This window comes from Budorcas taxicolor, chromosome 3 (assembly GCF_023091745.1).
Source record: "Budorcas taxicolor isolate Tak-1 chromosome 3, Takin1.1, whole genome shotgun sequence".
Lineage (NCBI taxonomy): Eukaryota > Metazoa > Chordata > Mammalia > Artiodactyla > Bovidae > Budorcas > Budorcas taxicolor.
The window spans coordinates 89,370,651-89,386,384 of record NC_068912.1 but is presented as its reverse complement, the minus strand read 5'-3'; the positions used below and the strand labels follow the sequence as shown (position 1 = coordinate 89,386,384).

The following is a 15,734-nucleotide window of genomic DNA, read 5'->3' as shown; positions in this document are numbered from 1 at the left end:
CATTCCCCAGTTTCTTTTTTATCTTATTGTGGTAAGAACACTTGACACGTGATTTACTCTTTTAACAAATGTCTTAGCATACAATACAGAATTCTTCACTCTAAGGACAGAGTGATACAACAGGAACTCTGGAACTTATTCATCTAGGGTAACTGAGAGTTTATGCCTCATCACCCTCTTCCTCTGCCCCCGGGAAACACAATTCTGTGCTCTGCCTCTGTGAGTTTGACCACTCTACATACTTCACACTAAGTAGAATCATGCAGTTCTGGTCTTGCTGTGACTGGCTTCTTAGCATAACGTCCTCAGGGTTCAGCCATGGTGTTGCATACAGCAGGATTTCCTTTTTTTCAAAGGCTGTGTGGTGTCCAGTGAATGTCTCATTTTCTTATTTCCTTTGAAAAGTATAGCTCCCAGAACTTGGCTCCAGGTTCCGGGTTTCTCTAACCTGTGCAGAAGGAGTGAGGTTATCACTGCCTTTCCTCTATTGATTATAATTTTCACTTGGCGTCACTGCCCTACTGAGCTGGAAGTTATCTAAAACGCTTAGGCCTTTTCTCTGGTTCTCCTGCTAAGCTGACTCTATCCCTTACTGTGCTCATGTACTTGGTATTTTATCTCCAGGACAGGATCTTGTAACTTTCCAATCTGAATCTCATTTCTCGTGCTTGGTCTGTCTGTTCATCAGCCTTTTGAGGGCTTTTTGGATCCTGGTTCATTTCCTAGTTCCTTCCACCTGGGTAGATACAATGAGCCTGGCTGCTAGGTCCTTATTTAAGGCATTAACTAGGACAGGGTGGAGGCCCTCTTGCTGTGACAGGTCACCGGAGGTTCTCTGTAGGACGAGGGTACTTAATATCTGATCCCAGATGCACTGCATAGGTTTCATACGAGATACTTGTTTAAAATATCATTTGCTGATTACTCTGAAATACAGAATCAGAATCGAGAGAAGTGGGGACCTGGAACCTGTTTTTAATAAGCACTCCAGAAGATCTCTCTATGTACCCAGGTTCAGCAAACATCAACTCCAATTCACTGAGTTCAACAGCCCAAAGCAAATGCCATTTTGATCTGGTCCAGGCCTGACATCTAAGGAGTCGGGCTGCTGAGATGGGGTGGAGCCCTGGCAGAGCACCGCCTGGTCCTGCAGTCTGTCCACCCACGCCATGTGCCCGTCTGGGCAAGTGTTACTCAATCGTGCTGGCCACACTTCTGCTCTTCCCCTCACCCCCTCCTCTGCTCTCTGCATCTGTCAGTCTGGCTTTGTGTCTTAGCTTCTATACCAGCCTCAAGTCCTGGGTTTTGGCATCACATTTGACCTCCCCCGGCCCCTATCCCAGCTTACTGGTCTTGGTTTTCCATGGGTGCTCTCTAGACAGCTCTGACGTGCAGTCCCCATGACTTCTGGCAAGAGACTCCTCTTCTAGCCCTGGTGTATCGAAATGAGCAACTCTCAGATCCAACTGAGTCTTCACTGACTATATGGCCCACATCTGCTAACTTCTCAAGGCCAGGACCTTACTTGTTCAGACTGGCATCATATTTATATATATCAGTTTTATCCTCAGAGTGTCTACCTTGACCAACATACAGTATGCCTGGGATGGTAGTAGTAGATGCTTACTAAAATTTTCAGCAGAATTTATTCTGATGAAATAACTGGAATTAGTGAATGTACCACTAATTCTTCTAAGCACGACAGATGTGTTTGAATCTCAGCTCCACTGTTCTTTTTAACTGTGTGGTCTTAGGCAAGACAATTAATATTTATGAACCAAGCATGTCACAGCTAAACGTGAGACATGTCAGGTAGGTGACTAAGGATACTTTTAGCCCTCACGCTGTGTGGTTCTTAAGTCACAGACCTCCCCTTGCTGGCTGGTACCCTCCTTCAGGGTCCTCAGGAGGCAGTTCTTTGCAATCAAGCCTTACTGTAGAATTCGCTTCTCCCAGCAGCGCCTGCCAAGCTGTCGGCAGACCCTTCATGAGCATAATCACTCCACAGGCATCCTCCAGCCCCCACTAATCAGCCCGTCCTGTCACTTTAATTCAGCAGCACTCCACCACTCACCTAAGTAATCACTCTGGCTTCTTCCCATGAATTCCTTTCATCCACTTTTGTTTATCACTGTTGAAGCAATTTTTAATCAAAACAATTAAATATGCTAAATCTTCCTCAATTAGTAGTGCATTAAAAATTAAAAGTACTTGAACAGAAATGGCAGAAGAAGCCGTTTGCTTGGTGGTGAGTGCTAGTACTTAAAGGATCACTTCTCCCAGAAACTCTCAGCTCAGAGTTATTCAGAAACCACTGCACACAGAGGCTCAGAGGGCCCTGGCCAAGAGAGGCCTGGGGATGAGCAAGCCTAACTCCTTCTCTAACTCCTTCTCATAAACGGGAAACTGAGACCCCGTGAGATTGGGGACCTTTTCTAAGTTCATACATGGTGTCAGGGACTGGGATGTGTTCTGTATCACTTAAAAAAAATAAAATTCGTATATATTTAAAATATACAGTATGATGATTATATATATATATATGAAATGGTTATCACAGTCGAGCTAATTAACACATATTCTTCTCACATAGTCGGGTGTGTGTGTGTGTGTGTGTGTGTGTGTGTGTGATAAGACTACTTGCAATCTACTCCCTTTGCAAATTTCCAGTTTTCAATACAGTGTTATTAACTAGAGTCGCCAGGCTGTGTATTGGCTCTCTAGGTTCATTTCTCCAACACAACTGCAACCTTGTGCAGCATCTCCCCTTTTGCCAACCAGCTCCTTGTCCTGGGAAACCACCATTCTGCTCTCTGCTTCTATAGATGTGACTTTTGTAGAGCTCATGATAAGTACGATCGTAAAGATTTTTTTCTTTTTGTGTATGACCTATTTCATTTAGTATAACGTCCTCTAGTTTCATCCACATTGTCCCAAATGGCAGGATTTCTTTACATTTTAAGGTAGGATCTCTTTATATGGGATATATCTATAGGGGGTGTGTGTGTGTATATATATATATATATGTCATACATATATATGCACATATATATGGGCTATACAGAGTATATACATATGTATACAATTTTTAATATATAACAATTACATATATTATATATTATTATTATATTATATACACTAATACATATAATTATGTTATACATTATATGTAAGTATATAACATAATTTATATAATTATAATGATTATATAAGTTATAATTATATATAACTATTTGATCATTATTAATTATATAATATGTATATAATTATTCCATATATAGTAATTTCTTTGTCCATTCATCTAAGCGACTGGGATTTGAATTCATGATTCCTGGCTTCTAAGATTCTTTCCATCAGAAGCTGTTACCAAACAATTCTTGGCATTCATTTTCATTCATTAATCATTTCAGTTCAGTTCAGTCGCTCAGTCGTGTCCAACTCTTTGCGATCCCATGAATCGCAGCACACCAGGCCTCCCTGTTCATCACCATCTCCAAGAGTTCACTCAGACTCACGTCCATCGAGTCCGTGATGCCATCCAGCCATCTCATCCTCGGTTGTCCCCTTCTCCTCCTGCCCCCAATCCCTCCCAGCATCAGAGTCTTTTCCAATGAGTCAACTCTTTGCATGAGGTGGCCAAAGTACTGGAGCTTCAGCTTTAGCATCATTCCGTCCAAAGAAATCCCAGGGTTGATCTCCTTCAGAATGGACTGGTTGGATCTCCTTGCAGTCCAAGGGACTCTCAAGAGTCTTCAACACCACAATTCAAAAGCATCAATTTTTCGGCACTCAGCTTTCTTCACAGTCCAACTCTCACATCCATACATGACCACAGGAAAAACCATAGCCTTGACTAGACGGACCTTAGTCAGCAAAGTAATGTCTGCTTTTGAATATACTATCCAGGTTGGTCATAACTTTTCTTCCAAGGAGTAAGCGTCTTTTAATTTCATGGCTGCAATCACCATCTGCAGTGATTTTGGAGCCCAAAAAAATAAAGTCTGACACTGTTTCCACTGTTTCCCCATCTATTTCCCATGAAGTGATGAGACTGGATGCCATGATCTTCATTTTCTGAATGTTGAGCTTTAAGCCAACATTTTCGCTCTCCTCTTTCACTTTCATCAATCATTTATCCTAAGAGTATTTATGGAGATCCTTCTCCATGGCAGACTGACAGAGTGCTAAATAAGATGTCAGTGCTTGACCTCATAGAATTTAGTTTCATAGGAATGCCAGCAAGTAAACTTGCTGCCCAAAACTCCCTTGAAAATATTGAATCTAATCTTTAGCTTAACTGAATTACAACCTAAGTGATCTTTCCTTTGTGGTTGCCAGGATAATACACTGACTAGTTATAATTATTTATAGTTGCAGGGAAAAGCAATGATGTGCTGAAAATACAAACTCCAGTTCACAGCCTTCAGAAGCCTTTAGCTACAGAGGAAGTTGAACTTTGTAGCAATGGTCAATATCTTGCTCCGGTCTGCTTTTCCAGCCTTATCTTGCCACTTGACCAAGGGTTGGAAACCCCAATCTGTTCACCTACAGGCTGTGGGATTTGGGGCAAAATGACATCATTCCTTTGAGAATTATTTTCTTCATTTGCAAAATGCAGATTCCTCAACAGCTCTTCAGATATAGACAGAGGCAGCTAATATGGGCCTCATGGTTCTCATGGGGTCAGAAGTCAGGCAGCCTCCCCACGGAGATCTATCAATCTTCTGACAGCACCTAGCCTCTCCAAGGTGCAAAGAGGACCTGGGCAAAAAGAATTGGGACACAATGATCATTCAGGCCCAAACAAAGCACATGGGTATCTTTGAAGAAAGGGGGACGTGTTCTGATTCAAAAGTGTTCACGGAAGAAATGGTATTTAAATTGGAGCTTATGTGGACTTCAGAATGACAGTGAAAAAGGAGAGAAGAAGGGGCAACATATGCAAGATTGGTGCCAATCGTGGGCCAGGCACTGCACGAGGCACAGGGGTAAAGGAGATGGATCAGACAGAATCACCTTCTCAAGGAGGCCCCGAGGAGAATGTGCAAAGGAAACGGAACAAGCACTTTTGACCAGCTAGCATGCGCAATGCATATTCCTTCTTATTTCAAGAATATTTGCATTGGAACAGTAGGGAAGAAAACACTGAACCTGAGTTAAAGAACAGGGATTTCAACCCAGATCTCATAGACTCTAAAATAGAAGCTAGTTTCTACTACTGTGAGCTGGTGAGCTATGAGCTACTATTATGAGCTGATAGTACATATTCACTGTCTTTCGTGTCTCAGCATTCTGTATTTCTCTGCTTCCTGTTGCAGGTATTACCAGCACTGAAATCAAGAGATGCTTTGGAGTCTCTTTGGGCATTGAGTATTCAGAGAAGATACAAACTAGAGGAAGTTTATCATTAGGACCCTGTGAAAAATCTGGAGATGGCAAACTAAGCAAGTATTAATAATGGGCTTCCCCCCAAAGAAGCCAGATTCCCCCTTGGACACATAATCGAGGCATATATATTCTTCCCAATTGATTCCATTTCAGTCTATGGTTGCACTGTGTATCTGCTGAATACCTCAAACCAATGACCTGTAGTGACCCTATTTTGAATCCCAACATGGGGTGAGATCACCTTAGAAATGCCTGACTTCCTATTTGTACAATATCTTAGATTTCAAGCACCAAAGATCTGAGTAAGAGCTGAGAGGAAAGGCATGTGCAGACAGAATCTGGAAAGTTAACGATTGAGATCAAGTCCCATCAGGCACAGCTCAGAGGGAGGACACAAGTTTGCTGAGAGATAAAAATGTGGTTACCAAGTCCAAGCTCAAAGAATAATTATTAAAGAAAAATTGTGCAAGAATACTTTATAACATCTCCTGCACAGGTCACTATACATGCTCATGTATTCATTCATTCATTCAACATGTATTGAGTCATTTTTTTCCAGGTGGAAGACACACAAGATGCAAGGATGCTGAAATAGTTTATAATAGATGGATGAGTAGATGAGGTTCAAGTTACTTCCATTGCACTGGGCTACTCATGTCTCAGGGTCTTAAGTCAACTACTTCTCTCAGTTGCCTTTTTCCCTCCTCCCTCCATTTACCTGCCAAGATTTATCCATTCTTCTAGGTAACTGACTTTTTACCTGACCACCTCCCCCCTCCTACTGTAGATCTGACCACATATTTCTCTGAACCCCTACTGAGAAATCAGTTATAGCACCTGTAATATTTGGTTGAAGCTATTTGGCATATAGTAAGTGCCAAGCAAACATTCGGCCTGTAAATGAATACATGAATGAATCAGTCATTATCCATTTTCCCATCTTCTCCCTCCTCCATGTTGGGTTGAGCTGTCTTCCCAGGGCCTGCTCTAACCCAAAGGATGAGTCAATTTCCAAGTGTTGGTGCTCCTTTTCTGCCTTGTCCTGCTAGTTAACTGAGCAAGGTAGAAGACTGGGAGACAGCTGTAAGGAGAGCACTTAAACTCTGTTCCAAATCTCATCTAGTGGAGCTCGCCAACTGGTCCTTTGGCATCTAAGGAAATGCGCTAATGTGATTATTCTCTCGATGATAGCTAAGGACCAGAAGGCCATGGGAATGGAAGACTTCATTTCTCGGGTGCGCGGTGGCAGCTCTGGCTGGGGAGGTGGCTTGACCCAAGACAGCAGCATCATTACGTACCGTTCCTGGGGGAGGTCATTAAAGTATAATCCTGCTGTTATTGATTTTGAGGTAAGTCTTTTCACAGTTGAAGAAACTCTAGGTCCACAAGGAATGAAAGTGAAGCAGACCAGATCATTTTATATTTCTTATTATGAGTCCATCAAAAAACAAGACTAAATGTAACAGCGCGCTGAACTGGTGGCCTTACCCAAGCCTGACTACAGGGATGTGTGACTCTATGTGCAGGCCACAGGAGAGCTGGGGTCACAAGCTTACTATCTGGTTAGGGTCTAGTGTTATACTAGTAGTCCTAGAATTTCTTCAGGAGTAGGCCACCTTATAAAAAAAGCACTATTCACATTTATACATAAAAGACTTTAAAAATCACATCTGTTAAGTTGGAGGTTGGCAAACTTTTTTCTGTAAAGAGCAGATAGTAAATACTTTAGGTTTCTAGGTTATATACAGTCTCTTTCACACAAGTTCTTCTTTTTCTCCAATCTTGTAAAAATGTTAATGATTCTTAGCTCAAAGCTCATACAAAAACAAGCTGTGGGCTTAGTGTGATTTCAAGCTACAGTCTGCTGCCCCTGCTCTAAATGATCTCATCACAATGACCTCTGGCACAGACAGGATTCTCCCCATGGATCGCATGTACACCCGTGGTGGAGTCATGTCAATGTAAGGCAAAACCAATACAGTATTGTAAAGTAAAATAAAGTAAAAATAAAAATTAAAAAATAATAATAATAATAAAAATAAAAGAAAAGATTAGGAAACTGAGGTTCCAGGTCATCAAGGGAATCATTTAGGGTCACAGAGCCCATAAGTGGAAGTACCTGGATCCAAGACCTTTGGACTTCATGTCCAGTTCTCTCTTCTCTCTAGTCTAGCACCGTCCTTACAGCCATGGTTCTCAGCCACTAGGGTCAATTTTTCTCCCCCAGGAGACATTGGGCAATCTGAAGACATTTTTGCTTGTAACAACTGAGAAGATGCTATTGGCATCTAGGGGCCAGAAGCCAGGGAGGCTGCTAAACACTCCCCAGTGCACAGGGCAGCCCCCACAGCAAGGAAACACCTGGCTGCTGGTGCTAACAGTGCCAAAATTGAGAAAGCTTGCCTTAAATCTCCAACCCCACAAAGGAAGTAAAGTTGTATTCAAACTGTAAAGCAAGTAAATTGTTCCACCAGTATCATCACACTATTCAATTCATATGCAAGAAAACACAATACTGTCTTTTGGGAGAGAGAGCTTGAGTTTAGGGTGAAAAAGATGTAAGCCATTAGAAAACGAGAGTTGCATTTTGGGCTTTTAAGTAAAATATTATTGTTTTCTTGCCCATTTTTCCTAACCTTTGCTCATTTTCTATATATAGGTAAAAATTCCAGGTGTGGACACATTCCTTCTCTTTAAAATATATACAAACAGTTAAACCTAAAAATCTATTACAACACCCTCTTTTCTATGAAGAAAGAGGTCAGATGGATTAACCTTGATTTCATTTCTTCTCCAATAAGTAAGGGACCATTTTCACGCACCTGTAATTCACATAGGGTCTGAAAATTGCTATCATCAAGCTATTAGTGATTTGGGCAAAACTGTAAAATTGATACCAGGAGTAATATATCAACTTTCATGGGCAAGAGGTAAGCTCTTTGTTTGCTTTGAGCTAAACATCCAAGGGGAAGACTGACGTGCCTGATTTGGAGAAGACTCAATACTGTCTTTTGGGAGAGAGAGCTTGGGTTTGGAGTGAAAAAGATGTAGTTTGGCTCACGGATCAGCCACCTTTTTGATGTGTGTGTGTGACCTTGGCTGAGTTACTTCATTTTCTGAGGCTCAGGGTTCTGCTGTGTAACATGGGGATAGTAAAATGTTACATCTCAAGGTTAAGGAAAGAGATATCAGTACTTAGTGAAGTCGGATAAGGAGGCAGGTTTGTGGAGGTTAAGGAAGCTGGCCAAATCTCAGAACTAGAAAATGGCACAGCCCAGCTGGAGCCAAGACTGACTGATTCTAATGCTCAGGATCTCTTCACAACCTGTGATGACCCCTGGAAAGTTGGATTCGATGCATGAGGCTGCTGGCAGGTCATAGAGCAGGGGATTGATGCAACTAAAGCTGTGCTTTAAACGAAAATGCTCGGAGACAGACAGACAGATAGGCAATCAGACTACAGATATAGAGGGGAGGCCAGTTAGAGAGTTATTTGGAACTTGATGCTCACAGTGGAAAGAACCTTTTTCACTTGCATATTCCCAGAGCTTAGCAGTGTCTATTTATGGCAGGTGCTTAGACTGAGTGAACACAGGAATCATGCCATGTGATGATGTTGTTATGGTATACATTATTATATGTTATCTGTTATTTTATAGTGTGTTATATCATACTACTTTCCTTCTCTGATTTTTTTTTTATTTGTAAAATGGGAACAAGACCATTGCCAATAGCTTTCAAGCCCTAACATTTTAAGAATCATTTCCCCAATCTTCTTCCCTCTTTAAGTCCCACCAGCCCTTCCACACCCTCTTCTTGAGGATTCAGGGAATAGAAAGGAGAGATGGAGGTCTGAGTTCTGGGCTCCCCCGGAAGGTCAAAGGGAAGCTGCCCAATGGTCCTGGCTTTCTCTGGAACTAAAAGTCATATTTATCCAGGGCAGTCCATTCTGCACCAATTTCCTAACAGTGGGGCCAGACTCCCTGCACTTCCAGTAATGGTTTCCTCCCCTTGGCTGGGGGCCCAGCCAGTACCAACATGACCAGCCTGGTGACCTCAGCCACAGCCCCTGGTCACAGGACAAGGTTTGTTTGCCACAGGTCTCTCTGTACACATTTCCAGGAACCCACTCAAAGCAGGGCGAGTGCCCTTCCTGACCTCTGATTCTTGAGAAGGAAGTTTGCTCCAGTAGGGTTCAGTCCCATCTCAGAATGGCTCTGTGACCTTGGCAAATCCTTCCTCTCTCAGCTCCTCAGGTTCCTCTCCTATAAAATGAGAGACCTGGGAAAGAATTTTCATGTTTATGTGTTTAAAAAATAGTGTTATAAGCATATTGCAGATAATCATATATACATGCAGTTAAAAAAAATGTTTTTTTACTATCATCACATCTAATAAAAATGGTGCTTTATTTTATTCTGTTCTTCCTCTTTGCAATGGTATCTCACATTCACTATTTCCTTAGATCCTCACATGAATTTTAAGTAAGTTATTATCCCCATTTTATAGATAATGGGGCTCAGGCTTAGGAGGGGCAGTTCTGGGCCACACAGCTGAGGAGTGAGCAGCATTCATTTAGCTGTGACTGTGTAACAGCCCTTGCCTGCCTTTCAACTTTAATCCTCTTGATAAACCAGGAGTGTAGGACTATTTTTCTCACTTTACAGATGAGGAAGGAAGGCTCCATGTGTAATGGGACAGAAATCACACAGCTAGAAGCAGAGCTGGGATTTGAAGCCAGATTTTCTAGCCCCAGATTCAGCGCTCTCTGTTCTATCTACGACTTTCCAAGCAGGGGTTGACCACCCTCTCCCCACTAGGGGATATCTAGCAATATCAGAAAACAGTTTTGGTTTTCATGGCTAGAAGATGCTATTGGCATCTGGTGGGTAAATGCCAGCAATGGTGCTAATGATCATACAGTGCACAGGCCAGCCCGTCCCTGCCAATAAAGAGTTCTTCAGCTGGAGATGCAATAGTGCTGCGGCTGAGAAACCCTGGGCTACATTCCTGCCTAGAATGGGCTGCTGCAAATAGAAGACAACCCCAGCATACACACAGGCAAACCCCACACTCACACCATTAGGGGTTGTGCTCAGCAGTGGCAACACAACTGCCTATCAGGAACTTTATTAATCCCTGCGTTGAAGGCTGACAATAAAACATACACATAGACATATAAGTACTTTATACTCTTCCTGCTTCCTAAGAATGCTGGAGGGGGCGGATGAGTTGGCACAGCTAGCTTTTGGGTTCTTGTCTTCCTCTGGGATCTGGGGACCACAGGTTTCAGAGTTATGTAGCACCATGTTCAGTATGGTCCATTGTGTGTGGTACTGAGCTGGTCACTCAAACACTCTTAGACTCTGATTCTTCATCCATGGCCTGGGAAACCTAATACCTGCTTTACAGAGTGGCTGCTTGGATCTAATGCAACAGGATAATCTGGCTCTGTGCCTGGCATGCAGCAGGCCTTCCTGAGGCTTGATGACCAGTTCTTGGGCTCTGGGAAGCTGTACAGAGCCCAGGGTGCAGTCCTCTGTTCTTTCTGTGCCCACAGATAAGGCCGATCCATGAGATACTGCGGCACACGAACCTGGGGTCCCTGGAGACCAAGCGCCAGAACCTGAGGCGGGCCCTGGACCAGTACCTGATGGAATTCAACGCCTGCCGCTGTGGGCCCTGCTTCAATAATGGGGAGCCCATCCTTGAGGGGACCAGCTGCAAGTGTCTGTGCCCCGTGGGTCACCAGGGCCTTGCCTGTGAGCAAATGCAGTCAGAGGGTAAGGCCCGTGCATCCTCACTCAGCTTCTAGCCTACTCCAGCTCAGAGGGTTCTTGGGGTTCCCAGCCTCTCTCCTCTGTGCCCTCTTGCCCACTGCTCTAGGAACCCACATTCTGAGCTCTGTGACTGACTCCTGCGTTTACCAGTTCTTATGCTCTCTCCCTGCTATCAGGACCCTCTCTCAGACGAGAACAGTTTTAGACTGAGGCGCATATGGACAACAGGGCTCATTTCTGGAGGGATGTATTCATTTCTGAAGGCTGCCACAACAAAGTATCAAAAACTGGGTGGCTTATTGCAATGGAAATGTATTGTCTCAGACTTCTAGAAATCAGAAATCCCATTCTGGGTGTACTGGCTAGGCTGCTTTCTTCTGGAGGCTCCATGAGGGAATCTGTTCTTTCTCCTAGCCTCAGGCACTTGTCAGCAACACTAAGCCTTCTTGGCTTGTAGCTACACTATTCCAGTTTCTGCCTCTGTCTTCACGTGGTGGTCTCCATTCTACTTCTCTGTTTTCTTATAGAAACACTAGTCATTGGACTAGGACCTCCCCTAATCCAACATGACATCATATTAACTTGATTTTATCTTCAAAGACCCTATATCCAAATACGGTAACATTTGCAGATAATGGGGTTGAACATCATCCTATCTTTTGAGGGACATTATTCGATCCACTACAAGGGATAAGTAAGTTGTCGTGACTAAACACAAGCTTGGGGCAAGTAATGTAATGCTTAAGGTTTCAAAGTTAAACCTATTAAGCTGCAACACAAAGCAACTGCATCAGAAAAGAAGTTTCTCAAATGAGGGTCCAAGTCCCTTAAAGATGAAGTCTAGAGACCTGCGTGTGAATCTCAGCTGTTTCACTAACTTACTGATATGCTGATAATCATTTCTTCTTTCTGGGACCCATCTTTCTCATCTATGTTTCCATTTGAGCTTCAAGACTCTCTAGGCATGTTTTAATCCATAAGCTTCCAATTTTTCCATGTATACTTGTACACAGAATGATGTTAAAAATATGGGCTACCAAATCAATGTATAAATCAGTCTCATTTGACAACTGCAATGATGAAAATGTAAAGAAAAATAATTCTGGAAGGGTCTATCTAAGGTTATCTGTAAAACAAACTATTGAGGCACGGGGTAGATGGGATAGGAGCTTGGTTTTAGAGTGAGATGATGGTGGGTAACAATTTTATTGATGGGAGCGTTGTTCTAAATGGGAGGCAAGATAACACAGCTGTGGTGTCAAATAGGCCTTCACATTCCAGTGGTGCTAATTTTCATGTTGGGTAGGCATCCCCTGTAAAGTGGGGGTGATGTTGGTACCTGCGTCACAGTGTGCTGAGAATTAAACTAGCTAATTTGTGTGGCAAGCTCTTTCACGTAAGAAAAATGAAGAGAGAACTCTACTGATAGAAGATCTGTCCTGAGTTGGAGCTGCATCTAAATCCCTCCTCTGTGGGCTAAAGCGAATATAAATGGGGTCCCAACAAGCTGCCTGATATCCTGTAGGAAGAATTCCAAGAGGGGTAAGCCAAGATGTGAGTCAATTCTAGAGTCTTTATGAAGGAAGAGGCAGAGAACAAAACCCAAGCAGAACAATTACATGGGCCAAGCCTGGTACAGTTTCCTCATGGGAACTGGAAAAAAAGAAACTGCCTGTTAGGTGTGTAAGTTGGGAGATACACAGAAAATCGTGCAGGGTTGATACTGCCCAGCTCCAAGGCCCAGGGATTTCTTAACTTTTCAAGTGGAGTTTGGACTGCATTTCAGCTCCCATTTGCCTCATTGGCCAGGCAACTTTCCAGAGGAACCAAAGGTCAGTGAACAGAAAGAATAACAAATTCTGCACCAGGCACTATTGCAACACTTCATGTGCATAAACCCCTTTGTCCCTCCAAGAATGTGATGTTGTCGCTGTTCAGTTGCTAAATTCTGTCTGAATCTTTGCGACTCCAGGGACTGCAGCACGCCCTTCAGTATCTCCTGGAGTTTGCTCAAATTCGTATTCATAGAGTCAGTGATGCTTTATCACTCCAGTTCACAGATGAGGATACGGGGGCAGAAAGAAGGTGAAATAACTTGCTGGGTCATCTACCTGGGGAGAGTCAGAGCCAGCGTTTGGAGCCAGGTGATCTGATGTTAGGACCCAGGCTCTTAACTGTTACCTTCTATTAATTTACATTCTAAGACGGGTCCCAACCCTCGGGCTGTGCACCTGTAGGTGGCATTAGATTAGAAATAAAAGTGCACAATAAACGCAATGCGCTCAAATCATCCTGAAACCATCTCCCCCGCACCCTGGTCTATGAATAACTATCTTCTGTGAAACTGGTCCCTGGCGCCAAAAAGGCTGGGGACTACTGTCCTAAGAATCAGGACATGTGGGGAATGAAAGCAGAGAGTCTGAGATGAGTGCACTGACTATCTCTCTGGGGAGTGGACAGGGAGGATATGGTCCAAGTGCTGATTATAAGGTGACCTGGTTTAAAAGAACAGATGTCGGCTCTATCTGGATGATTAGAATCAGAGCATGTCAGGGGCCCCTAGAGCCAGGGACTTGTTTGGATTCCTGTCCACACAGCATAGTGCAAAGGGAACAGGCGGTGTGGACTACCCAGAGGTGCCTCACCAGCGATCCAGTGCTGGGCTTGGTGGTGACCACGCCGAGTCACATGAACCATGGTGGGCACTAGAGAATGGGGACATGATAACAAGGATCTATGGGGTGGCAGGGCACAGAGCGCTGGGTCCTCCTCACAGCCCTGCTTCCCTGCAAGAGTACATTCAGTCAGTTGCATTCAGCTCATGGGGGTTCCATTAACCTTGTTCTAAGCAGGGTATGGACCTTGGGTGGCCGTGAGGCTATCAGACTGAACTTTCAGCCAGACAGAGATCAATCTGGCAAGGAAATCTAAGGCTGGGGAATCAGCCACCATGGAGACCCACTAATGGAGGGCCCGAGGGATTTTCCCAGCAAATCTTTGCCTGTAGGGACCAAGCCACAGAGGTGAGAGGAATAGAGAACCCTGCTGTGGCTGCCCCACCAGGGAGTATAATTACAGAGCTGGAAGGGACTTGAAGATAATCTAACCCAATGATATTTACACTGGGATCTGACGAAGCCTGCGGTCTCCTAGGGGCTGCCCCAGGGGAGCAGGGAAACCTAATAGACACCGCAGCTACAAATAGGACAGCTTCACTTTCATCTAACATCCATGTCGGGTCCCATCCAAGATTTCATTTAAGGAAAAAACAACAACAGTAATGAAAAAAGTTATGATGGAAAAGCCCCACTGGATGAATCCATCCTTTTCCTTTACAGAAGTGAAAACTCAGGCTAAGAGAGGAGATGAGCTGGTCCAGAGGCATACAGACAGTATGTCCCAGGCTAGAGGGATTGTGTAAGCTGGGTTTCTAGAGACAGTGCATGTTCAGCACGGGTTCTGATGCTCTGTGCAGAGAATCTATCAACCACTGGGGCTCCATCAGAGACTGAGGGGGTTGGTTTTTGAACCCTCATTTAAAAGCCCAGTAATCCTTTCCCTAGGGATGTCTGACTGGCCTTTGTCTGTGAAGCTCTAGCTGGGATGAGCTCCCTCTCTGCACACACTTCACTGGCTTGGAGTCATTCTTCCAGAGGCACACGCCTCCATGCCTCTCTCTGCTATTCATCTTCCATGGAACCGTGGGTTCCAATTTCATGAGATGGGCTCCCAGGGGCCTCTTCTCACTCCACTCAAGAGTTTCAAATTAAGTGTGAGGCAGCAAGCACAGAGGTCTTGGTTGGCTACACCCAGGCATTTCCCCAAGGAGAGCGTATAGACCACTCTAGGGCGGTGGGATGGGCTTCACTCTTCACTATCCGAGCTGCTGCTGGTATGCTAACCTTGTTCCCCGGGAAATCATCCATGCAGGAGCGAAGGCGGATGGTCGGTGGAGCTGCTGGAGCTCCTGGTCGGCTTGCAGATCGGGCACCCAGGAGAGGAGGAGAGAGTGTAACAATCCCGCACCCCAGAACGGAGGTGCCTCATGTCCAGGCCACAGGGTGCAGACCCAGGCATGCTGAGTGCCTCCGGGCACAGGCTGGAGCGGGGACAGGGGATGTCACTGCTTGTGCTGACCAATGGATACAGACCTCACTCAGCTGACAGACGATACCCATCAGCATGGACTTTTTATTTGTCCTGGACCAGACTGTGCCATCAACAACCAACAGTTCTGTTACCCACATAACTAGTCAAAACTGGGTGTTGAGAGATAATTAGAGGGTTAGCTGCTCATGGCACTTTGGATCATCCAAAAAGAAAAGAAAAGTAAAAGAACTATCTCCATCCATGTCTTAGAGGAACTTTTAAGATGGTGGAGGGACAAGACAGGCAGATACTTTTGAAACCATCAATTACCAATAAAACAAAGTACCATGAGAATGGTCTCAGTTCTTTGATAACATTTGTTCATTTGGAGAACCATTATTAGTTTGCAAGATAAGAAGACATACTGAAACAAACAGAAAAATTAAAGACTGACTCAAGTTCCTTCAATTTTCCTTC

The 15,734-nt window shown here is 44.0% G+C and overlaps 1 protein-coding gene across 1 annotated transcript in view; it reads left to right on the top strand.

The window, feature by feature from the left end:
• C8A (complement C8 alpha chain) overlaps nucleotides 1–15,250 on the top strand; it is a 72,773-nt gene extending 57,523 nt beyond the window's left edge. Inside the window, exons 8-11 of the mRNA XM_052638110.1 lie at nucleotides 5,319–5,444; nucleotides 6,580–6,737; nucleotides 10,949–11,171; nucleotides 15,099–15,250. Coding sequence (XP_052494070.1) covers nucleotides 5,319–5,444; nucleotides 6,580–6,737; nucleotides 10,949–11,171; nucleotides 15,099–15,250 — 659 coding nt within the window. The remainder of the gene's footprint in view (nucleotides 1–5,318; nucleotides 5,445–6,579; nucleotides 6,738–10,948; nucleotides 11,172–15,098) is intronic.
• Nucleotides 15,251–15,734: the final 484 nt, after the last annotated feature.